The sequence below is a fragment of the Tyto alba genome, unplaced genomic scaffold (genome assembly GCF_018691265.1).
Source record: "Tyto alba isolate M040663 unplaced genomic scaffold, T.alba_DEE_v4.0 Super-Scaffold_28, whole genome shotgun sequence".
Classification (NCBI taxonomy): domain Eukaryota; kingdom Metazoa; phylum Chordata; class Aves; order Strigiformes; family Tytonidae; genus Tyto; species Tyto alba.
The window spans coordinates 13,931,833-13,959,293 of NW_024881302.1; the positions used below are offsets into that span (position 1 = coordinate 13,931,833).

The 27,461-nt window shown below is 43.2% G+C and overlaps 3 protein-coding genes and 1 long non-coding RNA gene across 8 annotated transcripts in view; 2 read left to right on the top strand and 2 right to left on the bottom strand.

Moving 5' to 3' along the window:
• Positions 1 to 556: 556 nt before the first annotated feature.
• Positions 557 to 9,307, bottom strand: PMM2 (phosphomannomutase 2). The gene is made up of 8 exons (XM_032983591.2): positions 9,172 to 9,307; positions 8,729 to 8,840; positions 7,675 to 7,751; positions 6,630 to 6,721; positions 5,816 to 5,915; positions 4,711 to 4,786; positions 3,484 to 3,599; positions 557 to 1,691 (listed from the first exon to the last, which is right to left on the bottom strand). Exons 1-8 carry the CDS (start codon positions 9,238 to 9,240, stop codon positions 1,587 to 1,589), a joined length of 747 nt encoding a protein of 248 aa, XP_032839482.2. The 5' UTR covers positions 9,241 to 9,307; the 3' UTR covers positions 557 to 1,586.
• Positions 2,007 to 4,286, top strand: LOC122153981. The gene is made up of 2 exons (XR_006165864.1): positions 2,007 to 2,864; positions 3,896 to 4,286. It is a non-coding gene; the product is annotated as an uncharacterized LOC122153981 (long non-coding RNA).
• Positions 9,308 to 9,321: 14 nt separating the features above from the next.
• Positions 9,322 to 12,005, top strand: TMEM186 (transmembrane protein 186). Its single transcript, XM_032983590.2, has 2 exons — positions 9,322 to 9,408; positions 10,329 to 12,005. The coding sequence occupies exons 1-2, from the start codon at positions 9,400 to 9,402 to the stop codon at positions 11,064 to 11,066; spliced, it is 747 nt and encodes a 248-aa protein (XP_032839481.1). The 5' UTR covers positions 9,322 to 9,399; the 3' UTR covers positions 11,067 to 12,005.
• An 872-nt stretch (positions 12,006 to 12,877) lies between these two features.
• Positions 12,878 to 27,461, bottom strand: part of ABAT (4-aminobutyrate aminotransferase) — a 61,299-nt gene continuing 46,715 nt past the window's right edge. For all 5 annotated transcript variants that reach the window (XM_032983586.2, XM_032983588.2, XM_032983587.2 and 2 more), the window contains 10 exons: positions 24,397 to 24,477; positions 23,790 to 23,882; positions 23,342 to 23,404; positions 21,716 to 21,779; positions 20,847 to 20,995; positions 19,153 to 19,290; positions 18,555 to 18,722; positions 17,694 to 17,840; positions 16,377 to 16,488; positions 12,878 to 15,089 (listed from right to left, as the gene is read on the bottom strand). In XM_032983586.2, coding sequence (XP_032839477.1) covers positions 14,968 to 15,089; positions 16,377 to 16,488; positions 17,694 to 17,840; positions 18,555 to 18,722; positions 19,153 to 19,290; positions 20,847 to 20,995; positions 21,716 to 21,779; positions 23,342 to 23,404; positions 23,790 to 23,882; positions 24,397 to 24,477 — 1,137 coding nt within the window. In that variant the 3' untranslated portion in view covers positions 12,878 to 14,967. The remainder of the gene's footprint in view (positions 15,090 to 16,376; positions 16,489 to 17,693; positions 17,841 to 18,554; positions 18,723 to 19,152; positions 19,291 to 20,846; positions 20,996 to 21,715; positions 21,780 to 23,341; positions 23,405 to 23,789; positions 23,883 to 24,396; positions 24,478 to 27,461) is intronic.

The following is a 27,461-nucleotide window of genomic DNA, read 5'->3' on the forward strand; positions in this document are numbered from 1 at the left end:
GCCCTCAGAGAGACAGAATGTTTGCTTCTCTGGTGGTGTGAGGGGCAGAAGGTAAACCTTGGCTACCGGCGGTGGCTGCGCGGGACGGTCGAGCAGGCTCCAGGTGCGAACGTGTGCAGGTACGTGCACACAGGGGTTGTGTTGGAGGCTGACATCAACTCTGGGTTTGGATTTGCACAGGTAGCTGCAAATATGGGGAACTGCCATGCAGTAAAGTAACCAAATAATCGGGTCTCTCAGTGTGCAGACATAGAGCAGCAGCTGTCACGCTCTGGCCACCCTGCTGGGGTTCTGGTCCCCAGTCTGCACCCAGTAAAGAGGCTGAGGCTGAGTTACCCTGTGGGAGAGGCCCAGGAGGAGCACTGGGAGGTAAGATGGTTCCAATGCACGAGGGTATCACAGCTCCCCCACCTTTTTCATGACTCCTTTTGGGGATTTGGGTTTGTACACAATGACTGTGTTCTCCCCTTCTTTACTGTGTAAGTATCGCATCAACTTGGAATTGGCAAGATTCAGGTCAATCATTTCGTTGTACAGAGAGGCAGCATACAACAGGTCTGCTTTACATATTTTATTTGCCAACATGACAAACTGAAATAGAATGAGATATTAATCTCCTTCGCTAAATTAAACTGTTCATACACAAGATTACTTTCCTAATGCCAGATGAGAAAAGTAATATTAACAGTTGCACTGATTGTCATGCTTCAACTTGAATTTTAATAGAAACATAGTTTAGGTCATTTTTTCTTAGTGCTTAAAAGCTCATCTACCCTTAATGTCTTATCAGGAAAATCAGAAATGTAATTAGCACAATGTCACTTATGTGCTCAAGTTGTTTATTTTTTTAGATTTAAGAAGTCTGCAAAAAGTGTACCTACCACAAACTGTACTGTGCATGGCACCTTAGCTGTAGCGAGGAGGTAACTAGCACCACCTGGTCCAGCCCTTCCCGCGGTGGCAGAGGCGATGCACCCTCTGACCGGGCACTGGCACCGGGCTGAGGTCAGGGACTTCTGCCTCAGTGCTGTCTTCCCACCCCCAGAAAGAAATAAACCTGTCTCTTTTACTCATCTTCCAATTTTAAACAAAATCCCAACTTTATAGTTCATGTCTTTATAGCACAAGGTAATATTTTGGAAAAAATCCAACTCTTAAAACATTCATCTTCTGAATATCAGCTTCAAAATAAAAACCAGGGATGAAGAGTGCAGACCAATTCTGAGACCATACATCAACTATAGGCATATTATACTCCCTCCCCACTCCCCTAAAACATAACTAATTATCTAAGGAATGTTACTGATGACCTTAAAAACAACAAAAAAACCAAACAAAACAAAACCAACTGAAAACAAAGTACTTGTGCAAATGGAAAGAGCAAAAGGATGATGCTAAATGACCTCTGCTGTATTCCACCAGTCAGCCAGGTTCTCCTCAGTTAAAACCTTTCCATTCAGTAATGACTGACCTGCCAAGCACTTGCTATTCATGACCAATTACAAAAAACAATACAAAAGGGAGGATGATGTTTTGAGATATAAAGCTGTTTTAACCGTTTTGTAAGTGTGAAATCTAAAAGTCTTTTATTTAAAAAATAGCTCTTCACAGATTCTTCTTGTATCCTCTGGGGATGTGACGCTGTGGCCTTCTGTTCTGGAGTCTGTGAAAATTTCATAGTCATTCCCTCCCTGAAAGCAGAAAAGGAAAAAAGCATTAGAGGATTTAATTTTACTTAACTTAAACGTATAGTCACAGTCTTGGGGTGGAAAAGGGACACACAAAGGAAATTAGAGAAAGAAGGGACAGTAACAATTATGGAAGGAAGGGACTTTTTACAAGGGCATGTAGGGATAGGATGAGGGGTAACGGTTTTAAACTGAAAGAGGGCAGATTTAGATTAGCTATAAGGCAGAAATTCTTCCCTGTGCGGGGGATGAGGCGCTGGCCCAGGGTGCCCAGAGCAGCTGTGGCTGCCCCCTCCCTGGAAGGGTTCAAGGCCAGGTTGGATGGGGCTGGGAGCACCCTGGGCTGGGGGAAGGGGGCCCTGCCCGGGGCAGGGGGGTGGGACTGGGGGGGCTTTAAGGTCCTTCTAACCCAAACCAGTCTGTGATAACACAGTCACATCTGAGATGTCTTCTGGAAAGCTAAAAAAACCTGTGACCCACCATTTTGAGATTTTGCATAGTGAGCTTATAGCATGCCTGTGCTGAAATTGCTGCTGCCCACCACCACCCCATGCACGAGAGTGGCCTGACCTGCACGTTAGCCATGGTAATGAAAGAGCAGAACTCGCAGTATATGTTTAGCCATGTTTTGAGGTTTGTATAGCAACCCAGTATTGACTTTTAAAAATTGCTCACTTGTTAACATGAGGGTGTACGGCTTCTTACAGAACACTATACCAGCATGTGCTATTTGTAACTTACTTGCATTATCTTCTTCCTTCCAACTTGTTTTTCTTTCCTTTTAGTTAAATCATTAAAGGCTGTTGATCCTTTGCTCCTGCAGTAGTGTTTTGGCCTTGCTAGCTACTGGTCTGACGTGACATTCATAGCTGGTTTCTAACCACAGGAGAGCAATGAAACACCCTTGTACAGCTGGCTGAGAGAACAAAGGCACTGCCACCTGCCTGAGCAGAGGTCCCTGAAAGCAGCAGCTTTGTGCACTACAGGAAGCAGTAACCTCATTCTTGTACATCGTTTGCCACCCTGCCTTCCAGTGAGTCAGCAGCAACTCTTGCTACTTCAAATCTCAGAAAGTTCTGCACTGCCAATTACAGGGTTGAAAATCAACTGTCCATAAACTCAGTACTAGATGGACTGGTGATTACGACAGGTGATAACTTCAGCTGGTGGCAAGAGGTAAAAAAACCCTTTAAATTAAAGCTTGTCTTTTCCTTATAAAACTTGGCCTTTTAAAATTTATAAGCTATAAAGTTTTTTGTAACTTAGAGTTTTATAAGAACTTATAAAACTGTAAGCCTATTCCTACGCAACTTAGCCTGATGCCATCCCTTGGCCCTGTTCAGACAGCTCTGATTTCATCCACAGGATTATTTATCATTTCAGTTCCTCCAAGTGAATGCAGACAGAGCAGTTAGCAAAGGAACAGTATTAAATTCAGTGGAAAATAAATCTGCTTAATAAACACCAGCCAACAAGAAGCATCAATCTATACTAACCAAACAGGCTCATCAGTTTTACACAGTCATGTCACCTAGGTTTTTAGCATAATTACAGAAGTTCAGTTTAAGAACACGCTCTATCAAATCTGAACCATGTGTTCACTTCAGGAAACAGAAGAAAAATCTCTGCTCGTGGCTATCTCCCAGCATTATGCTGACCAGTAACGCACAGCCAGTTAAACACAGACACATATTTATAGTCTGACCTCAATTCCTGTCAGGCATAAGGCAACTGGTCAGAACCTACAGTGCCTGTGCTTTAAAACAGAAGCTCTGATACAAAACAACATACTCACTGGCATAGTCTTATCTCCAAAGAAATAAATAGTCTCGTATCCATCATCGGCAATGACTCCCAGGCAGTACCTCTTATCCCAGCCATCTGGGAACACATCGAAGCTTATCTGGCCTCCTGGGGTAGAGAGGAACCAAACAAACTTTGTATTACAAGAACCCATGTCTGAGGGGAGAGTAAGTGAGAAAACGTAAACTGGGTAAGATTCTTGGTAGAGGGAGCTTTGCAGAAGTCACAGAAATTTTATGAGACCCTGGAGTTTGTTTTATAGGGTATCAGTTACTACAGTTTTGAGTCACAGATTTATTATTTACCCATTAAATAAATGTGAGAGTCTTAGCATGTTCTCAAGCACTCACTGCTCTCAAACGGAACGTTTTTGTAATGATTACACTTAATGTTTTTACTTTTAGAAAGAAACTACATGAATGAATACAGACATCAGTGTATGGACAGCCACAAAATCTTATGCAAAAGACTTTCAGAATAGAAAAAGGAGGAAATCAGGCTTTTTAACACAGCCTAACAGGACAACAACTGTTCCATGTCTGAATCCTTGGACTTAAAAGTGTGATCCCCAGTTGAAGCAGGTGTCAAAAAGGTATTTACAACATGCTTTAGGAGAGCGACATCGCAGTTCACTCCTGCCTTAGTGTTTCATTGCCACAGCACTAACAGCAACCATACTTTTTAATAATTTTGAAAAATAATAAAAGGCAAGAATGTGGTAATATATTGGGGAGAGGGAAAAAAGAAAAAATGCATGGAAAATTAGTTCCTGCTTATTATAACTTTTCTCTTTAAGCTTGTACTTGCTTTTGGATTTTCTTTCCTTCCTCCTACACAATGCAACTACAGAGCTGAAAAACCAAGGGAACAGTACTGATGTAGTATTTCTGATGAAAATTGATTTGCAGAAACAACTCTGACTAATCAGAAGCATGTAATATGTTTCAAAATGAGCAGAATCAGTCACACAACTGACATTAGAAGACAATGAGCTGATGACAAGCAATGAAGTTCTCTTTGTTGATGGATTTCAATTAAAATATACCAAATGCCCAAGGGGAAAAAAAAGAGGCTTAGTCCTGCATGTAATGTCTGCAACCACCCCCAGAGAGGTACCTGTCACACCAATGAGATAGGATATGTCATAGCCCTAAGAGGATATGACTGAAGTGAAATTTAAATTAAATGATGTTTTAAATGAAATTCTTGTGTTGTTTACCTATAGAAAATGTGAGGCCTTTTCCTGCAAATTCTCTTCGTAAATCAGCTACGAATTTCTCTCTTATATGTTCCTTCTGTTAAAAAACAAAACAACCCACAAACAAACAAGACCAAACATGAGTTATACACTATGATAATTTATCAATAAAAAGATAACCACCCAAAATACCCCCAAAATATCCAAAGATCTAAGTACCAGGACTAGTGTGATACAGATACATTTTATTATTACTGAAAGCATGATAAGAATATTTCTTTTTGATGTGTTACCAACCTGTGAAAAATGAGAGCAAAACTTCACATATGTGCTGTGATATTTGCTTTCCTGTCTGAAAATCTTTGAATACTAAGGAACTATGGTTCAACTCCTGGCCAAATTCAGTTTGTCAAATGGGGAGACTGTGACATAGGAAGAGTCTCAAAACTGGTACTGATCTTCTAATGCCACATACTCCAAAAAGTGTATTTCCAGAATGCCCTGGGCCTAGATAACTTTCAGCATGAACTGACTGAGCTACAGGCAGACTGCTTTTGAGGAATTAGATTGCAGTTTCTGTATCAGGTCAGAAACAGTTGCTATGGCGCAGCAGGGACCCAAACTCTGATACTGTGGCTCAGATTCATTTCAGCCTCGCACATTTAGCTGTGTACAAAGGAAAATAAATGGTGAATAGTTTGACCTCAGCTATTAAATTCTGCTTTAGAAGGCTTTAAAGAGTTGACAAGAAAAGGAATAGTTTTATTGAGTTGAACGGACATAGGCTGGTATACTGAAGAGAACTGCAACTTAAGTATGGTTTTATCTATGACAGGTTTTTTCAGGAACCCTGTGTGTAGAGGTAGGATGTTCAGTACTCTGGATATCGGGTTAAAAGAAACGTGAGCCAAACCCACCCATTCCACAAGTAATCATTGTTAACTATTGCAACAAAAAAACTATTATATGTTTCCTGAAGTCTGAAGGAAGAAGTTAGTTAGTTAAACCATATGGAAAGGATTAAAGTGAAAAAAGCTGCACAATGTACAAAAGCTTTTAAAAAATCATAACCTGGCCATAATTGCCTCTTCCAGAAGAGTTGGATATTTTTCAAGTTGTAACTCACTTTATCAAGTTCATAGAACTCAACTCGTTCTTCCTGGCTGCAGCTTCTTCCAATGGGGGACACATTTAACATCCCATTTCGGAACTCAATAAAAGTGCCCCTGAAAAAGAATTGATTAACAAGACAGAAGATAGATTGAAAATTGGTCAAAATACTGAGTATCACAATGAACTTCCATTTAATTCTGAAGACAGTGGGAATCAGATGTCTCCTTCAGCCTCTCATTGTACGCATAAAAAAACAAACGTAGGAACCAGTACCTCTGGCATCAAGGAGTCTTTTGGACCGGCAACCTCAGTATCATTCTTGCTGACTTTTAGAAGTATGATTTGGTTTTAAAAGTATGAGTGGAGCATCCCGCCAACCCAATTCTCAGACCCTGGCAGCCCAATCTGTCAGCTTTGGGGTGAAACAGCAAAATTTAGAGCATTCTTGGCAGTGCTTTTAGCTAGCCTCACAGATGGTACATATTAATGTCCTGAGCAGCTGTACCTTCACATGTCACATAGAACTGATCTTGCTGCATGCTTCTCATCTCTGGAAAATGTTATGCTGCTGAATTCCAAACATGCTAGGGAAACACTCCTACTTCAAACTTCCGTCCCTCTTAAATAAAAATGCTGAATCGGTATTCAAATCCTGGGTTCCAGCTGTGAGCTTGTCTTTGTATGCATGAATTGAGCTCTGTTTCACGTATACAGTGTTCGTAACACACAAATTACTCATTTTTTGCTGAGCAGCCTGCTTTGTATCTTGATGCTCAACACTGTAACATGGAGAATATGGTGACACTGAGATGTGTGTATGAACATACCTTTTCTTTGGCAGTTTAATCTTCGCAATGTAACTCAGGCAGTAGTTGATTACATCTTGAAGTATGTCCTCACCCAGGTGACCCTGAATGTTCTAACAAAATAAACAGCATTCAGCCAAGGGTCCAGAATTTGAGATTCTAACACCAAGTTACATGGAAAACACAGACATTGGGTAATCAGGCATTGTTAATAGCACAAAGAAATATGCCTTCCATAAGTAACTCGCAGCTGATGCGCACATGGTATTAACTAAAGGTTCTCAATTTTCTTTTTGTTTACTTTGGGTTTTTTAAACCATAACACCAAACTCTCATTTAATACGCTCCCTACTAGTACCTGCTTTAGAAGGAAACAGCATGGGCCAAAGACAGCAGACCTAAACAAGTTGCAGTTAATGTCTACACAAGCCAAGCATGAAGAAATGGAGATCGTTACTGAGTACACTGGAAACCACTGCTCAAGTCAGCAGTTTCAGCCAAGATCTCTGAAATTTTTGATCTCCATTACTTATGCTGAACCAATTAAGACAGTCAGGGTATCTAGAATCAGATGTACATTTATATTAATTTAGGGTATTTACTTTCTAGCTTATACAACATAACAGAACGTGCACTCTGAATTAACACTAAAAAGCAGCTACAAGAGATCTACAAGAAACTTTCTGAACCCTAAGACCTGACAGACATCAGCTATGAAATGACCTGTTCCATGCCATGCCTCCAGGAGCAGAAGGCTTGGCCACATTTCCTATAGGTAAGCTGTTCCTATGGGAAAGGCTGTTCCAGGATTTTCACTGTTCTTATTTGATCAGACACTCCGGACTCTCAGTAGCTTTTGGTGTGGAGAACACAAAGAATAAGGTGCAGGTTGTCATTACGTGAATCAGAACGCCAAATGAATGATCTGCTACAGAAGTAATGCATGAAATCAGCAGCAATTTTGGCATGAGTTAGAAGAATGATCACAGAGGACAGCAGTGTAGCCACAAAACAAAATCTTGTTTAGAAAATTTCTCTTTTGCGTTACTGGATATTTCACATTTACCTGCTTGCTCAAGAATTTCCCATCTTTGTATGCTACAAGACCATTTTCTGGAAAAACGTAGTCAAATTTTTCAACCACTAGAACCAAACAAAAAGACAGTAACTTGTAACTTCTCCTGTATGTTTAATGCAGATTTGTCTTACACATTAAATAAGTTAAAATTCAGCAAACATCAGATCACAAAGCATGAAAGATTCAGCAGCAGAACACTGAGCACAAGATCAAAGCCACTCCCATTTCTCTCCAAGATTAACACACACCTCAAATCCCATGAAGTCTTCCCGTTAAATTACCCGTCATTTTGCTCAAAAGCTCTTCCTTTCCTGCAAGTATGCCTCTGCATTAAATGTAAGGAAGTGACTGGAGACCTCAAGTATTACAAAAGCCTGACACACAACCTGGCTAGAGGGCAAATCAAACACTACCACTGTAGGTTGGTTTTCTCAACGTTACTAACTTACAATAGATGTCCAAGAGTTGTGAGAACCTTGCTACAATGCAAGATGTTATGGCTTACTGGAGACCACCCGTAAGCCAAACAAGTTCAGAGTTATTTGGGCATTACAGTAGGCTACCAGTGGCATCACTTAAATAAAGACCATTAAAGATAGTCTTTTATACAGAAAAGGAAATGCCTCTCAAAGGACTAAAGCAAGAGTCCAACTCTGCATTGCAACCCCACAGTCAAACAAGATCAGATCCTTCAGGGATACGCTCGACAACTGAGCAGCCTGCACATGTCTATGGTACATACGTAATTCCATTTTAAAGAGACAACGTTAAAGTGCCTTCCTGAGGTACTGTCACACAGTCAGGATTTCACCACTAGTGACTCTACCTTAATAAGGCACCGAGATGTCTAAAAGGCAAACAGAGGTTGCAGTTTCTAAATGCCTCTCAAAGCTCTTCACAGATTGAGTGAAACACAACAAAAACAGGAAAAAAGTTAAAAGCAAGGAAGGAGGGGAATGAATGGGGTTTAACCTACATTTAACCTTCACGACTTCCCTGTAAGCCATTCAGTGCAAGGGATTGCATCAGCCGCTATCCTTACCGTCACCACCGAGCTGCTCCTTGATCTTTTCAAAATCTGAACCGCCCACGACTCCAACTTTCACCTTCTGACGCAACTTCTGCAGAAATGAGGCCATCTCTGCTGTGATTTTCTTGGTTCCAAAACAGAACAAGGAGACACGTCAGCATTCCTATCGCGAGACCAGCATCTCTGTTTCACAGTAATTACTAAAGACCGGCAATCCTGTCTCGATCTTTCGGAAAAACGGAGGATTTTTTTTCTTTGACTTAACGGGCGAAGCGCGTCTGCACACCCAGCGCCGCGGCAGCGGGCGCGGAAGGCGCTGTGCGGGCACGCCGTGCTGCCCGGCGGCCAGCCGCCTTCTGCCCGCCGGTGGCCGTTCCGCGCCCCGCCCCGCCCCGCCCCGTCCCGCCCCGCCCGCCCAGCGCTCCCTCAGCGCCTCCAGCCGCCCCGGGACTCGCCTGCCGCGGGGCCGTGAGGGTCCCGTCCACGTCGAAGAGGCAGAGCGCGCGGCGCTGCGGCGGCGCCATGGCCCGCGCGGGGCCGCCCAACCGGAGCCGCCGCGGGGCACGCCGGGAGGCGGAGGAACGCGCCCCCGCCCCCAGGGGTGCCGCCCTCTGTCTCCCGCCGTGCCGCGCGGGGGCGCTCGCGGGAGGCGCCGCGCGGCGCTCGGGCGGGGCGGCGGAGCCATGGCGGTGGTGAGCACGCGGCCTCGGCGCCAGGGGGGCCCTGCCGGGGCGGCGGGGGGACGGGCTGCCGCGGGGGGGCCCTGCCGGGGCGGGGGGCCGCCGGGGCGGGGGGGGACGGGCTGCCGCCGGGGGGGGCCCTGCCGGGGCGGCGGGGGGACGGGCTGCCGCGGGGGGGCCCTGCCGGGGCGGGGGGCTGCCGCCGGGGGGGCCCTGCCGGGGCGGCGGGGGCCACGCTTCCCCCTCCGCACCCTCACTCTTCCCTCTCCCCTTCTCCGGCCGCGCGCCCGGGCCGCGAGCGGCTGCGGCCGCCTCACTGGGGAGCGGGCGGCGGCCGCGCGCGGCGCGTAACGGCGGCGGGGCTAGGGGTGCGCGCGGCGCGTAACGCGCGAGGAACGGTCGCGGGGAGGGCGGCGCCGGGCCGGGCTCGCGGGGCTCTGGGCGCTGCTGCCCCGGCCTCGCGCGGCACCGCCCTCCCCCCCTCCCGGCCGCGGCTCTCCCGCACCTTCCCCGGCTCTGCGCCCTCTGCGGGCGTTGCTCACGCTTTCCCCCCGCGCCTTCATCGCGCATAGTCGACTTTTCTCTCTTTCTCCGGAATCGCTATTGAAGCGGTTATGTAACATCTCGCTGGCCAGCGGCCCCAGGTTCCCTTACTCTCTCTGCGTAGAAGCAGCCTGCAGTGCTGGTGCTTTCACTTTGATGTTGCCCCAAAAGAGGGAGAGGCGTGGGATGCCGTAAGGTTACGTTCAGGAAGCTGACTTTGCTATCAACTGTGCATCTGCAGGGAGGGATGCTGGTCTCAATTATAAGGTTACAGTGAGGTGGGGCTTATTATTAGTGTCTTTAGGTGCCAAAGGAGCAGACTCTCAGCTAAATGTGATTCAGTTATAAAGAAGACTCAAATGATGACCTGTGGGAATATTTCCTTGCAGGCTAGGCTCTGCAGAATTAGGACTAAGGTCTGCATGGCACCATCTTTGGGGAGATGTCTACAAAAGGAGCTCTGGACAAGGCCGTGGAAAAAGGAAGATGCTTGCCCACCCTGTTCTTTCAGAACATGGGAGTGTTTGCAGACACGAAACCAGCGAGTTAATGGTGCTAATAATTATCTTGGGAGACAGCGAGAGCCGTCTGTGTGTCTGCACCATTCAGCCCCTGCTGCTGTGGTCCAACAAAAGCCTGTGGATGAGAAAACAGAAGAATTCAAACTGGTGTACCGGTTTCCGGGGATTAGGTATTGCAGGGTGCTGTCCAGGATGAAGCTGTTACAGACTGCCACCACCATGGTCATGCTGCCACCCGTCTGCTACTTCTACCTGCAAGACCAGGTTTCTCAGAATATCCTCTTATATACAACTGGCATTGCGATCTTTGCTGGTGCAATGCTGTATGGTATGAGCTACTTTTTCAGACGCATTATTGGATTAATCTATTTAAGTGAAACTGGCCATACTGTCAGAGTGGCCCACTTGACGTTTTGGGGAAGGCGGAAGGACATTTACTGTCCCATAGAGACAGTGATGACTTTGGATGAAGTTGGAGATAGCAAGGGGGAGCTACTTCTCCAGTTCAAACGCTATAATAGTACAGATATCTTATATTTTACGATTAAGTTTGGCCAGATTGTAGACAGACAGAAGTTTGCTCAAATATTTGGAGAATTTCAGTGATATAGCAGCTAATTTCCAATGATTTTCCTTGTGGCATGTTCATTGTGCTTATTCTTCTGTGAAGTTTAGTTTACCAAACTGACATCTGTCATTTTCCCACGCAAAGCCTGCTGCTAAGTGCACTCAGCATGGAAAGTAAAAATGGTAAAGAAAAATTCACTAGATTAAATGTCTTTGCAACTTGTTTAACTTGCTTGTATGAGCAGCATCTCTTCCATGTCAGATACCATGATGTGCATGGTGTGTTGTCACCAGCAGTCCTGAGTCTGAACCGTCCTACTTGGCATGTGCCGTAGGGGGCCAAATTACCATTGCTGACCCGGACTGCTTCAGCTGGCCTTGTTTGTTCTGAAACAGGAAAAACTCTTGAAGTCAAATGCAGTAACAGTGCCAGAGCGTCCTCACTTTAAATTCGTAGTTTTAGTTTGTTTCTTCAATCTCTTGAACAAATTTAAATTTGTCTTGTACATACATATGATAAATAATGCTGGATGTCAGAGAGATGCATGCTCATGCATTAATGACATTGAGGTAACTGGAAAGAGCAGTATACAGTGCTGTGTGAGGTGGGGGGGTGTCCTGGCAAGGGCTTTAGGATGTGAATGTAACTGGGCAAAACGAGGGTGCGTGCTGCAGGACACACTGACAGTTCAGCTGGAAGGGTAAGTTAAAGGCTGGGACAGCATTTCAGGAGCCTCTCATAGAAATTGCTTTCCCGCTGGAATCAAGGAAGAATGTACCTCAGCTCTGGTGCTGTGAATTACAGGGGCAGCCTGTGATTTGTTGTTTAGATTGGATCCTAATGATCATCTGAAAATTGGGAACTACTTGTCCTTCTTTGCATATTTTCATGTTTGTGTTTGTTTTGCGTGTGAATGACATTCAATCAATGCTGTAACACTTGAGTTGCAAAAACTTCAGTAAATATTACCAAAATTATCTCAGACTATGTGAATTAAGTCGTCTTCTGTGAAGATTACTGTACAGCCTGGGAAACAAGTCATCTGTATCCCTTGCTGTGTTTACTGATTTGGGAATATTTTAACATCAAAAGCTCTGTTGCCAAATACCCTTTCCACTCCCTACTCCCCCAGTCTAGGTTTACCTAAAACGAAGAGAAAAAAGGTAAGACAGCTAAAAGCTACGTTGAATTGGGGCTGAAAATACACGTACTTTGTATTCTGTTGAACTTGCAGGTTGGTCACCTCAGCACCTGTGTCTGGGAAGGGCAGTGGTCTTATTCTGTGGCCTTAGTACAATTCCCTCTTTTCCCAAATCTCAGCAGAAATGAGGAGCAGGATTTAAACCCAAGAAAGAATCAAATCTGATCACTTGAAACATGTCAAACTTTTTCTGAATTGTCAGAAGCAAGTTAACTCCTTGCACTGCTCTTCTAGCTGTTACTTCATTTGAAACTGGCAAATAAACTGACCCTCACCAACAGAGAAATGCAGAGTGGTGTTCTCCCTGTTTCTTCCTCACACGTATTGAAACCTCCGTCTCTTGGTGGATTGGCAGATGCAGGTAAGTAAAACTGCCATGGTGCTAACCCCAATTTACTATTTATTCGTGTTGAACTTTTCCTAATGGTGGCTCCATTATTTTAAATTTTGGCCGATACTGTGTGGTACAGCAGCATCTAAAGGAAAAGAGAAACGGTCCTTGGCTCCAACACCATGGCAGCAAAATACATTGGACTGTATGCATGCAGCATGTTTTGTGGAGGCTTATCTTCATACAAGTGTATTTAATATGCACTAATGATTCAGTTTAGGTGTGTACTAGGTGTAAAATAAAAAGCTCTGGAGAAGTTCAATTATAAATATTTTATTTAAGAATATTGATTACACATGAGATGTAATTTGTTATGAATCTGTGTACAGTTACTAGTTACACCATGAAGTGTAGTTAAGTACTTGTTTAAACATTTATTTGGCACTGTCCACAGTATGTTGTAAACAATATTAACTTTATATGCTTCAGCTGCAGTTCTATGTATTCTCTAACATGATTTCATCAACGTGTTGTACACAATTATACAGTTACTGACTGTCAGTAAAAATTATAAAAACACCTAGAGTATTCATAATAAAAGTGAAGATGGGGTAAGACTTCAAATTACTGGACCTTTGCTTCTGTAAAAGTACAAGACTGGCTAGAGACATTTACTAGAACTACTGCACTGATATGTTGAACGAACTGAATTCCCAAAATGCTGTCAAATACAGTTCTCTGACTTTCCTCTTGCTGATAATATGCTTCCGAGGACAGTGATGACGGTGAGGTTTTGCTGAACACCAGTTTACCAGTCCTTCCCCCCACTTTCTACAACCTCTGTTCAAAAACCTGCTTGGGTTCTGACCAGCTGGTACCAGAATTGTGGTTTCTGCAGAGAGGCTTACAGAAATCCCATTGTTTCTAAGCTAGCAGAAGTGAGTGCACTTGAGTTTCCCAATACCAGCACTCAAAAAATATAATGGGAGAACAGTGATTAACACTTCTCAAAGCAGGTAAGACACCTTTCACGTTTTGGTAGCTGTAGTGAATGTGTAAATATTTTACCTGCTCTGTCTCTTACTATGTACTTAAAAATTGTCAGATCCTAATAGGGCAACTGTAATGTCCACTGTGGTTCCTGTTTTTTGGTGCACAACATAAAGTTAAACTTAGTAAGCAAAATCCAGATGCTTGCTGGCAAAGAAAAAAAAAACAGGCATCAGACTTAGTTCAAGTCAGCCTTAAGCAAACAGAAAAGAGTACATAGTAAAGAGACATCCAGAACAATTCTCTGAAGAGAAACAAATTAATGAACTGTTGACACTTTGATCCTGTGGCTTTCTAGAAGATCTCTGGAGTATCACTGATTTAAAATAAACTATTAGAACAAAAATAGAATTATTTGCATTATAAATGTGCAGTTAGGACTAGGCCTTCACTGTAGTGGCTCTGATGTCAGGTAATGGTTAAGATCAAGCTATTCTGCTGTAGTTTTACAAAATACCTCAAGTATTCATGTAGAACTTGTAATAGATAAATTAATGGCTATTGTGTGTAATGGCCAAATGGTAAAATAATCTCAGATCATCCTAGATTGCTGACAGAGGTCGACATAATGTGCCTCGTGATTCCTTGAGACTTGTCAAATTACATACTTCAGGGTATAGTTTTCTCTGTACAAGTCCGATTGTAAGAGAAGTCAAAATTTTTAAAATTCAGGATGAGGAAAGAAGTACAACTACTTCAGTTCCCCTCAGAGCGTGCTGCACATGTGGCTGAGTGTGGGAGTGCCTCTGAAGCAGTACATTGGGCTGAAGGCTGAGCAGAGTAACCGACAGCATCCTGATCCAGCTGGGGGGACAGATGGCTGTATTCAAGGGAATACAGCTGGAAATTATTCTTTAAAGTACCCTACACGGCAGTGGTGGAAAGCAGAGCTTTCCTTGAAACACTGATTTTATTCCAGCTGCCATTAGAGAATGGCACGTTCTGTCTGGCAGGCATGTGGCTTTAAGTGTTAGGCCATACTTGTTGCTGCTTCTGGACACAAGAGTAAATCCGCTGGGATTAGCTGTGAAAACAGACTGTACCAGGTCCTAGTCAGACAGTCAAATAGTCAGGGCCATGAATGTAGAGAGGACTCTGCAGTTAACGTGACCCAAGCCAGAAAAGGGAGGGCCACAGCTTCTACAAGTGCACAGTGTGGGACAGCTGCAGGTACCTGCTGGTGACCAGTACCAATGCTCTGCCTGTCGAGTTTGCATGGAGCAGCTTGCCTTGGGCAGGATTACAGACAGAACACAAACCTTAGTTTATGACTTTACACTTATCTTGTAAGTAGAGAAGACATGAATTAATGCAAACTAATTTCATAATCAGCTGTTCAGCGCGAGGGAACTGCTTTTTACTTGAAGTTTGCTAAGATGTCACTGAAAATGTTCAGAAAGAGGTGCGCGTGATGGTCCCTGAAGATCAGTGTTGGACGAAAACGAATCGATCTGTCGCCACAGCCTCCCAGCACAACACCTAAATCGAGAACAGAATAGGTCCTCTAGTCATTGCCATCTTCACCAAATATCCAGAAAATGCAGGTCTGCACATGAGGTTCAGGTTCACCTCACTGTGGAGGGGCAGCAGCAGCTCCCCAAATCAGTGCTAACCACACTGGGGTACAGCACACCGTCAGTGGTGCAGAGGGGCCTCAAGCTTCTCGGCAGCTCAGAGGAACACTGTGGGTGCTTGTGGCTGTTCCGTGGAACATGGGGTATGCTGGCACCAACCCCAACATCAGTGGAAAGCCTCCACCTGGTGCAGAGCTCAAACAGCATCTGAGACTTCAAAGCTGCAATACTCCACTGGTTAAGTACCTCAGTGCCAGAAGAAGACACAGTAGGTTTCTTTGCAATTTTGTTTTTAAAGTTCTTTGGTTTTAATTAGAAAAAAAAATCTCAACTGCTGGCAAACTTATTTCTGCAGAATTTTAAATGCCTGGAATTTTTTTTTTTTTTACTCCAAAATCAGTTAATTCTTTGAAATGTTTATGGGCAACAAGAATCTGTACCATCGAGCTGAGCTTACTTTGCCTCTAAGCATAGCCTTGGTTTACCATGAAACAAAGCCCTTGCCTTCTCTCTCTGCTGGCTTAGTTTCCAAGAACAAAAAATACCAAAGTCTTTTACACTCTTAATGTTTTTAGTTTCGCAGTAGTGTAGATGCATCATGCCTGTGTCTTTCAAGGGATGCAAGTAACAGCAAAAGCTGACAGCAGCAATCCCAGGGCCCACACACAGTTAAATTCCCCTCCTGATACCCAGGCTTGTTACAGCTGGGTGAGAGTTCTGTAGGAAGAGAGGTGTAATTGTAGATCTGTGTCCATTTTAGGCAACTCATTATAGTTCATTATAAAGTATTCCATAAAATTAATAGTTTTTTTTTTCCCTGAGTGACAGTTACATTAACTTTCCTCTAATTTTCCTGACCTGTTCCTAGAAGTAAGCCATCCCTAGGTGCACCTGAGGTCACTGCAGAGGAGTATGAAAGCAATGTCACAAAAACTTATGCCCTACAGAGATTGCTTCCTATAATGTTAGACCTACAGAAAAAGGTAAATGTACACACCATGCAATGGACTGGTCTGATGTCTCTGAAAATACAAGTATTTCCATAAAAGTCTAAACACAGCTTTGTTTGCAATTTCACTTCTGTCCTCTGATGCTGTAGTACACATACACCATATGAAAAAGGAAAATTTAAAGCATTATATGTGCTGCTGTTTGTCATTTGAAGCTAATCCGCACACACAAACTTTCTTACCTTTGTTTCTGGCTATTGTAATTAACTTGTTTCTAGTAGCATCATTTGGAGTGTCAAACGAACAGAATGTTCCTCTTCCTCTCACTCTGCTGATCAGATGGGGGTACCGGGCCTGCAAGGAGAGGGGGGAAGCACACATGGAGAGGGGGGAAGCACACATGGAGAGGGGGGAAGCACACATGGCAGCTGCTGCACCAGGGGGCCCCGGTGCCCGGCCCTGCGCCGCCAGGCCGGGCGTCCTGCCGCACCCAACCCGCTGCCGCCGCCGCTCTGCACCACAGGCTGGATTTCTCACGCCACCCGGCGTCCTGCTCCCCCGCTCTGAGCAGGGGCAGGACAGCCCCAGACTGCAGAGCCCAACAGCCGGCTGGTTCTCTCCTCGCAGAGCAGATAAACATCTGAGCAGGGAGTGAGAATGAATTTGCATGGGTCGGTGACTTGCTGGGACAAGCAGGGTTTTACTTGGGGCCTCCTGAAGCGAGCGTAAAGCACCTTACACATACCACTCACTCCTGGAAAACCTGAGCAGAAGTAATCTGAAACGGGGCTAGAAACCGGCTCGGTTCTTACACTGTACTAAGACACTCACTAGTATTACTTGCTTCACTTACTATCAGTTACGATCCTTGTCTTTTTTATTACAAGAATAACCTTTTTTGGATAGTACTAGTTGCATTCTGGCCCTCCAAGATACGAAGATTAAATTTTTTGTGTTTTCCTGCCTGCTATGCCTTGACATTGTGGAGAGAGCACAGATTGTGTTTGGGTTTATCCTGTACAAAATGCCTTTTGGGAGGCAAGCATCTGCAAGCCTACCCCTAAATGCCCGTCTGATTTTCCTTCTCATGTGGGGCTCCATAGTTGAAGCTGTAAGGAATTTCCCTTAGTTGAGGGAGGGAAAGCTACAATTTTCTTGTTTCAACAGCCCAATGGAATTGTAACAAAATATGAAGGCACTTTCCCTTTAAAAAGAACTTCTGGGCTAATAAAATGCTAGCTGCTTGTGGCAACAGAGACTTCTAGCAAAATAATTTAACCAACTGCAGTTCACACTTTCAAATATTTTGGGGGTCACCCTTTATATTGGATTAAGCTATATAAAACCAGCATCCATAAGTCAGTAAAAGAAAGTTTACTTCAGTTCCAAATGGGACATAGTTATTCAGGCTTGCATTGAAATACCTAAACCAGCAAGTTATCATTATGGTCTGGTCCCCAGCCAGAGTTCCTCAGCCCATGTGTTTAAACTACAAGAGGTCAGAACCTACCTGAGCAGCAAATTTCTCCTTCTTATCTATAATCCTTCAAGATGTTTACCTGTAAATCCAGCAGCCCGGTCAGTAGTGCTTTCCCAGCGTGGGTTGCATTGTTTAGAAGGTCTTCTCTTTTAATAACCTTAATGACTTCAGCAAGCATAAGGTTCTTGGATGGATCTCCAAGCCAGGTATTAAAAATCCGGTAGGGCTTGGGAGAGGTTGGAAAGAGAGTTGTGGAACATGTTAGCAGGCAAATCACTATAATAAAGAAAAACAAGCTATCAAACTAGTAATGTAAACATCTGGTGTATGAAAAAGCATGCACTGATCTCACCAACCCCCTTTTTTTTTGCTCTAAGAGCAAAATACAGGTGCCCTGCTGAGCAGAAACAAAGGGTCACTACTTTATGCTACAAATTTAGTGCATTCTGTCTTGCTGTTCTAACATCTCACTGAAACATGGCTATAGGTGGCATGGAAAACAGCATCATCTATACAGGTTTTATGTTCAAGCTTTATGTTCTCCCCCTTATTTTTTTTTTTCATTTATTACATCTAAAATGTCATTAATGTGAAGAAGAAATGTTGCTGACAGAATCTGCAATGATGACATACAAGCTCTGAAGATACCAAGTTGCCCTACGGAAAAAGGTGTCAGTTTGTGGTTGAATTTTGTACTGAAGGTTAGTTCATGAGGTGAAACACAGTTCTCCACTCCCTTTATAACTGACAGCAACCAGAATAAAAGCAAAGAAGCGATGGTAACTTTTGTGTAAACACAAAGCAAGTATCTATGAAATAGCAGCTCCATCTAGCTGAACCTGCATTACTGAAGGAAAGCTTGTCTCTTCCGTAGAAATTACAGTTCCTCATGAATTGGTCACCAACTCGGACAGAATTCAAGTTTAATTGAAAATCTTACAGCATTTGGCCTGAACTCCTCTTTGTGGAAAAATCCTCCTGTCATCATCTTCTTACTGAATGTTACCACATCAGCTGGGTCATCCAGGCCCCAATGTTCATGTGCCCAGAATTTTCCTGTGCAGCCACCTCCCGTCTGCACCTCGTCCACCAAGAACGCACAGCCATGCTGAGGAGATAGATGTAAAGAGGAGGGAATGTGAGCCCTCATTTCCACAACAAAAATACCTCCCTTAGTGACCAGATCAATACAAGCCAATTACATACAACATCCCTCTTTCCTCTCCCTTCACCACTCCAAATCTGCCCCCCCAACCCCCACACCAATGCCACTCACTGTACATTAAATTTGACAAAATTTCAGCTATTTTTTCAGAAAGGCACTAGAAACGAGTGGGTGTGCATCAAATGGAAGAGAAAATACTGTGCTGGCAAGGGGTTGCTTGTATCTGAATACATGTGCATAACTACCCCAACTGCTACTACAGAGGCCTGTGAAGCTCTCAGAGTGCCTGGTGCGGGGGGGAAGGTCTCTGGAGACACCAAGAAGTATTTGCATGTTTAGCTACCACTGAGCAAACAGTGAAATATTTTATTACCTTTCTGGCAATGTCTCGTAGCTTTCTGAAGAAGTCATCTGAAGCATGATTGTCCCCACCCTCTGACTGTATTGGTTCTATAATGATTCCAGCCACAATCTTCTTCTTTTTCCTGTACTTTACAATCAGGTCTTCCACCTGTAAATCAAACATTTATGGTACATTCTCCTTTCAGGACATTCATATATTTCCTCCCAGAAAGATTAAATTTCAGCAGCAGAACTTCAACTTTTTATAGACATTCCTGGCTATAAAGGTGCCAGGAAGCACAGGGGATTAACAAGTAGTTCCTCCAGGGTTTAACACTGCCCTCTTGTTCCTAAATAATGCTTAAATTTAAATCATATTGTAAACACACTGCAATTAGTTGCAGATTTATCTACAATGGTGTGAAAGCTCTAGCAAATACCAGCTGAAAGTATGGTGGAAACCACTGTAGCTTGCTATTGCTGTCATTCCACCTATGCAATATAGAAGAAAACAGATTTTGTGTCAGAAAACAGAACTCAGCTAATGTATTGAAGATGGTCATCTGGTAAATTTGCTTTTTCTAGTCACCCACTTCAGATACTTTAAAATTAATCAGATGAAATAGTGCAGAAATCCTGTTGCTGATAAGGGGCTTGCAGAAGTTTTAATTAACCTTGTAGTGCCAGTTGCTGTGATTAGTAATGTCATTTGTACTTGAAATTCCCTGTACAGCTTTCAGGGCCCATGACCCCCATAGGCTGTATAAAGCAACCGTTTCCAAAGGGTGCCAGTAAGCCAATCCGAAGACCTTCAAAGAAAGCATTTGGCTTTTTATTTTGGGGTTGATTTTGTTCTGTGGTTTTTTTTTTTTTTTTTCAGTAATGGCTTTAAGTCTATGGATTGATTTTTTTTGCATCACAATTCCCTTGCCCCAAGCTATTGTGGGACAAACCCAGGGAAGCAATTTACTACACTTTCTGTTTTCTCTGAAGTCAGGCAGGTTTGAATAAATCACCTCTTCTATCCAGCTCTGCACAGCCATCCAGGGTGCTGCTGTGCTCCCTTCAGCACAGCCCAGCCCCCTCCTCTGTAGCTGGTTATGATGCTCCCAGCTGTGCACCAGCTCAGTTCCAGTTACAGGGCACACTGTGCCCTGCTCCCCACCACCATCTCTCAAGAGTGAGCCCCTGCAAGTGACAGATCCTGGATCCCAGTGAGCCCAACAAGGAATCCCAGGGTTCTGGTACCTGGAAACAGTTTTCCTCTCTTAAACTCTGTTCTGCTCACCTTTCCTTTCTCCTGGGTTAGGGAAGGCACGGAGCCCCTGCCCACTCACTCCCTGCAGCCACAGGTAGAACCAGAGCTTTGTGCCAGAAAAACTGAAAAGCCTGTAATACTGTTACAGTTTCTCTTTGCAGAGGTTCACACACATTGTGCTCTTAGTCCCCTTTGTAAGATCTGGCAGACAAGTTCACTGTGATATAATGAACTTCTATATGTGAAATTTCACTTTGATATGAGTCATGCAGGCCTCTAATTCACAGTAAGCTGGCTGTTCTTCTGAAAGGCAGGGACAAACTTCTGACCGTAAACAACTGTGAATGCTGTTTTAATCACATGCTGTTCCAATCCCTGAAAACACTGTTTTAGTACAAAGCAGCTAATCCTACTAACTCTATTATTTCAAAAAAATAACAACAGAAAGCTGTCAGTGAATTTTCTACCTCCTCTAAACAGCGGGCCTCTTCCTGTTGATTCTCTTTCACAAAGTCTTCCAGAGGATACTTCAGCCTTGGAAATGGAGCAATAGGCCAGTCCAGTGATGGAATGTCCAATTTGTGAATTGCTTTAGAGTGAGTTGTAGCTAAGCAACCTAAACCCAGGAAAGCAAAAATTAATACCTGCCTAGGAACGATACAGGAAAAAAGCTACCAAGAGGTGAAAAAATTGCCTGACACCAGGACTGTAGAATTCTCTTAACAGCTCTATGTTTTTACTTTATTTTCTGAAATACTGGGTATTTCAGAATTATTTGGTATTTGGATGTACTCAGGCTTAAGTGGATTGCTCTAGCTTTTAAGCATCAGTTTCCACATGCACTGTTTCAGAAGAATGGGAAAACTTCTGTCAATCTGAACAGGCTGCTCAGACGAGACCATTTCACCTGTCCAAAGACAACTGCTCACAAAACTCAGAATTACAGCACTCCTGGGTAACGTGTTTAGAACAGGGATTGAGCTGATATAAAATGGTAAAAATGAGTGACATCTTGTTTGTATATTGTGGTGATTTTACCCCAGGAGTTCGATTTTTACTAGTATAGACAGGAAACCTTAGATTCAGAATGAAAATAATAGACCTCCTGAAAATAAATTTTCAGAAACTATAAAATTATTCCCACTGTCACTCAAATAGTCTGTGTCGGTACTGGTGATGCTTCCAAGGCAAACTTTCAGTAAACATACAGCTGCTCCACTGGTACCATTTGTCTAAGGAAAAAACCACTTTTCAGAAATGACAGTGAGATGACGGTCACTGCGGCGGCTGAGAGGAGGGAAGGGAAAGGAGGTGATGCCAGCAGTGCTTTTCTTACCCAGGGTCCTTCCGTGGAAGCTGCCCAGGAAGGAGAGCATGGCGTAGTCGGGGCAGCCGGGGGGCTGGAAGCAGAGAGACAGGCGGGCGGTCAGTGTGCGGGGCCCGGCCGCCCCCCGGCCACGGCACAGCGTGATCGGGCTCCTCTTCCACACCCAGCACCACCAGTTGTTACACTTACCCGTTTAAAGAAACGCATTTGTCCTCCCCGAAAAACTGCCTGACCTCCGAAAATACATCAATACTAATGAATACTTGGCAATTTGTACTGCAGCATAATACCACTGCACACAGGAGCTCACACAAAGGCTGAACACCGAGTGCAGTCAGCCCCTCCTTGTACAAATGACGAGCACAGGGGTGGCCGTGCCCAGGTGTGGCACCAGGGGCTGCCCTCTGCCAGGTGCCCCGTGCAATCCTGATGACTCACTGTACCAAGGATGAGCAGGAACCGTGACAAAAGACATGCAAACTGTAGCCTATTTGGAATTTAACAGAAAGATATACTTGGGATAACCCCCCCACCTTCTCTAAAAATACAAATTATCTTCCTTTATGCCTCTCTTATCCTGCAAGTGAGGAGACTGTCACCACTTACACATTCCATTTACACCTTTAGTCTTGTACCCCACGCTCAGCTACAGGGTCAAGGCTCTAATAATATTTGTAACTGGATTCTGGAGGATCCTCCCCAAAAGAGGGATGGAGTTGCCCTCTCAAATCCATCCCCTCCCCCCCCCAGCTGTAAAGAGAACTCGGACAATTAGCTCAAAGAGGAACCCTAATGTTTAGGTAGCTAAACTAGAACAAACAGTGATCATCAGTTTTACAAGTCTTTGGCCATCTTGTAAAATTCCTGCTCCTTCAGGTCACGTTATGCCATCCTCTCATTTGTATTGTCACAGCCATCTGTCTGACCATGCTGTAAGCAACACCACAAAACTTAAAAACCCCAAGAACCCTCTGCATTTTGAAAGCCAAATGAGTTCCCTAAATTCCACATGAATGAACTGAAACAATCATCACTACAGAAGTGCCACAGATCAGGCTGGGACCAGCAGGTTATTAATTTTTAACCCCAGAAGAGATTAAATACTCTGTTTTCTGCTATTGTTCCATGTTAAGATTTGTGACTGACAAGAGCAAGACCACCTCAGTTGAAGATGAACAGGACTTCAGAGGTTTATCAGCTGCATCTCAGTTTCCTCATCCTGCCTGTTTGCCTTTAGTCAGTCAAATTTTAACCAACACCTTGATCAGTTTTAAGCCATAAAATTACAACTTCTGAAAATTAGAATATTATTAGAAGGTCTATTGTTATTATTTGTAAACTCTTCCACATATTAATGATCTCTATGGACCCATGCATCATATGGGTCCCTCTAGCAAATGGTATGTCATGAAAAAAGGGAGATCTTCCCAAGATTCACAATCGAGCAAGGATGCAAAAGAATACAAGCAGCAGGTGTTGATATTTGCTGGAAGCAGTTTGTATTTCACCATTTCCTAAATTTACAAAACCAACATTCCACTTCAGAGGTAGTAAAGCCAATTTTTCCTCCCAGTCTTCCCTTATAAACCCAAGCTAATGGAATGTCTGTAGGTGTAAGTAAAGAACAGATGTTACCTGGTTAATCATGCAAGATTCCAGTTCCTCTTTTGTGACGTTATTATGGCCCCTCTCCTTGTTCTGAAAAAAACAAACAAAACAAAACAAAACAAAACACAACCCAGCAGATGGTTTTCCTGTAGTTGTAAATGAATGTATTTATAGTGGAACCACAAATTAGTAATGTTGGTATTCCAAATTAGAGCCAATGAAGATACTGACTGTGGCTCTTACATACTGACTGCAATCTGAATTTTCTTTATTTCCTTTTCTTTATAATTTCTAAAGTTGTGTCAATATAAGATGAAAGCTTTTAATAAAGACTTTATACTAGGTTGAATATAAATAACATCATGAACAAAACAACCTCCAAGCCTTACTCTGTTTTACAGTAACAGTTCTGATGATGAATAAATGCTTATTTCTACATCTAAACCTAGAAAAAACATCTTAATATTTTACTCACTCTGTACCACATAAATATTGCTTTAAAGGCATTTTCATTAGAGCAGGATCCGCAAGACATGGTGATCACCTGTGGCAGGCCCTTAGGAGCCACCTGTCAATGAAGACAGAAAATTACTCCAAAATATTAAGCACAAATATAGTACAAAGTGATGGTAATACTGATCCGTCCTTAACATCATCAGCTTCACTATAATGGGAAACCAACCGTGCCTAGGATGAGGAAAGACAATTTCAACTGCATCTGAGAGGGCTCGACTCAGTTGCAGTCCCAAGGATCTTCAAATTTAAATCAAGACAAACAGAAGCCACTTATTCCACTATCTCTTATGAAAGCACGGTGAACAGAAGTTAATGAAAATGCGTTTTCTCATCAGTTCTTGAATCCAGAATGAAAGAGGCTGTATCTGTGCAGTGCAGACATGTCACCCTCTTACATTCAGCTGTCAAGTCAGGGAAAAAGGTTTGATCTTATTACTTGCAGTGGGAAGGCAGGTGGATTAACAGCTAATCTGTAGTGTTCCCTATTAAAATCCCTAACATCCCTTGATATGCTCATGTCCCTAAGCACAGCACATGGTAACTCATCACTGCTATCTCAAACTTACTGATAACAAAGATTCCTTCAGTCTTTCAGCAAAGTTCTCTGGAGGTAAAATCCCTAGGGCAGGTCTGTTGATAAAAGTGCTCTACAAAGACAAAGAAAGAGAAATCGTTAGGTTTTACTGTGACATGAAAAATATCATGTTAATATCAAGGCAGTTACAGTTTATTCTAAATACAAATACTGGCCAGAAATCTGGTGTCATGGCACAAGGAATTTTAAAAACTGGCAATAATATTTGTGTCTTGGAATATATTTTTCTGTCTAATCCTGAATACTTTATTCTTGCGGGACACCTCAGAAAAAGTGCATGCTAACTGATACTGATATTTCCTCTTCAATATTGCCATTTTAGTTGCTCAATCTCAATTTTCCTTACACACAAAGAAAAACACTTTAAAATCTTAATTACTTCCCTTCAGCTTGAGTAGCTAAATCTAAATTCAATTAGGATAGCAGCACTTTCTTCCTTACTGAGCTTCAAGACAGACCATTTCAGAACGTTGTGGTTATGAACATCCTCCAGATACTATCACAATGGGATTTAGGGGAAGACGGCAAAGGCAAACAAACTTAAAGGATAGGGGCTACATCTGAGAAAGGTAACACACACACACAAGGACCGGGAACACAATGCTACAATAAAATAGATTCCTGACAAAAAAATCCGTGCACACAGGCATGCTGTCTCCCTTCTAGACTCCTCTGGCATGTACAGTAATGGGCAGTGCAGCAAGGATATCTGTAAGAAGCTACCCTGCATATTGTTACCTCACTACTCGGCCACATGCGTTTAATCAAGCTCAAGAACACTGACTATGATATATCCAGACATGTTGGTGAAATTCCTTTTCATCCATGTACTGTTTTCATGAAGCTTGCTGATTTGCAAGTAAATATTTCCTGTTCTAGGGCCTTCAGTTTGCACTGTCACCCTTCTCAGTGTATCAGCCTGAATTATAGGTAGATTCTTTATTGAGCATTTTAACAGCAGATTTTCTCCTTTCCATTTCTTGATTGAGGTCTGACATGGACCAGGACTATTTCAGGCTGAAATAGTCTTCACAGATGCAATGTGATCTCTCCTTCCCAGATTCCTTTTTCCAACCATTCCTCTTCCCTGGCTGTCAGCAGAGATGACCCTGGGTTGCTGCAAGAGCCTTGGTAATCACAGAAGTGACTACAGGAATGCAGCCTTCCCATACCTACGTGGAGGTGACTGAGAAGATGGGGCCAGGCGCCAGGCTCTTCAATGGGGAGAAACAATGGGCATAAATGAAAATATGAGAGGTACTGATTTGGGTATAAGGAAAAGCTTTTTCACGAAGAGAACAGTGAAGCAGTGGAACAGGTTGCCAAAAGACATTGTGCAGGCTCCTTACCTGGAGGCTTTCAAGTCCCCAGATAAAGCCCTGAGCAACCTGGGCTGATCCCACAGCCAACCCTCTTTGAGCAGGAGGTTGGGCAAGAGACCACCTGAGGTCCCTTCCAACTTCAACTGTCCCACTGGCCCTGTGAACTGGCAACACCAGTTCAGGATTCACACCTTTGAGAGAGGTTCATTCTGGTGTCTATGAACAGCAGCAGGTTGGAAAGCTGAGCCTGCTGCTCACACAGGTGTTTCTAAACAGCAGCTCTGGAATAAACTCTCAGTCTCCCCAGTTCACTAATGGAGATGAAGTTGTCATGTTTATGCAACTAATTTAAATTAAGTGTCATGGATTAAAATTGATTCATCATTGCTCTTTGTAGGTAATCTTACTCAATTCACAATGTGATACTTTTTGTTTTAAATTAAATTTGCTCAGAAAATGACAAGCTCAATAAATTTGCCAACTGCAAAGCAACATTATTTGCCTCTGTGCATTTGTTGTTTTTATTGTTGTTGTTGTTGTAACAAGTTGTCATTGAAATCAAAGGCTGAGCTTTGATGACTTAAATCTTTGTGGGTCTCCAGAGGGGACAGACTGCATTCCTCAAAACATTCCCATTTTCAGTGCAATTCAAGCTTGCACATTTATCAGCATCCTTCAGTCTTTTTCCTCAATACAAGTACTCATTTATTCAGACGTGTGGACCACAGCAAGAGGTGTGAGTGGTCACACTGTACCTGTAAGAACTCTTCATCAGAATTCTCACACAAAATATGAAGGAACATGAGCTAGGACTTTGTAACTTGTACAAGTGTGTTACTTCCAAAACAGTGTTTGTTTCAGACTCAAGCTTAAAAATAAGTAAAGATGTTATTGACTGATTAACACAAAGTTTTGATTTAGTACATAAGAGAAATCTTACTTGACTTTTTATCTCAGTTCAGAAGTAAATTTTCATATAAAGTTAGAGATACGAGACCATAAATTTGTTGTGAATTTGATTATGCACTACCACAGTCAATTGACAACATTTGCCACTAAGCAAAAAAGTATTTTTCTTTTGTTGTTAATCAGATACCCAGTACTGAGAAAAACAGAACATTGACATCAAGCTGCTACAGTCTCAAATGAACAGATGCATATTCTGTTCTTTATAGCTGGCTATAAAGAGGGTACATGGAGCATTACAAACAAACCAAACAAAAAATCTCTACAAGAAAACACCAATCCAATCATTAACATTAACCAAGGGCCCTACCTCAGTGTTATTACCCAAAAAAAAGTACTTTCACAATAAAGCTGGCACTTCATCCGCAGTCAGACTCCAGCACACACTTCTGATGTAGTGAGGTTTGCACAGATTCTGGCTCTTCACAACTCTCTGGCCTTGGCACTGCAAAACTTCACTGCAAACCTGACATCCTGCCTATGCCGTGCCCAGGCTAAAGCCTGCCAGAAATCCTAAGTGCGCAGTCAGGTGCAGACTAATAGGTTTAGTGCCACCCCCTCCACTGAATTGCTGCAGGTTTCAGAAATCAGAAGAGGGTACCAGAAACATCTTTGATGCTCATATCGGGGAGAGAGGGGTCCCTAGTTGCACCATTCATTTTGGACTTTGGAGGCAGTTCCTTTTACTGCAGGCTTCTAGCTGGCAGCCTGTTAAATTCCCTTTTCCAGTGGACAAAGTTGAAACTGC

Bases quoted from the DNA above. Each gene is read 5' to 3' on its own strand.
- PMM2 (XM_032983591.2), bottom strand. From the start codon at position 9,240: ATGGCGCCGCCGCAGCGCCGCGCGCTCTGCCTCTTCGACGTGGACGGG. The intron at 8,841-9,171 runs GCGAGTCCCGGG...TTTGGAACCAAG, and splicing joins CCCTCACGGCCCCGCGGCAG to AAAATCACAGCAGAGATGGC. The intron at 3,600-4,710 runs GTAAACAACACA...TCTCTACCCCAG, and splicing joins AGGCCTCACATTTTCTATAG to GAGGCCAGATAAGCTTCGAT.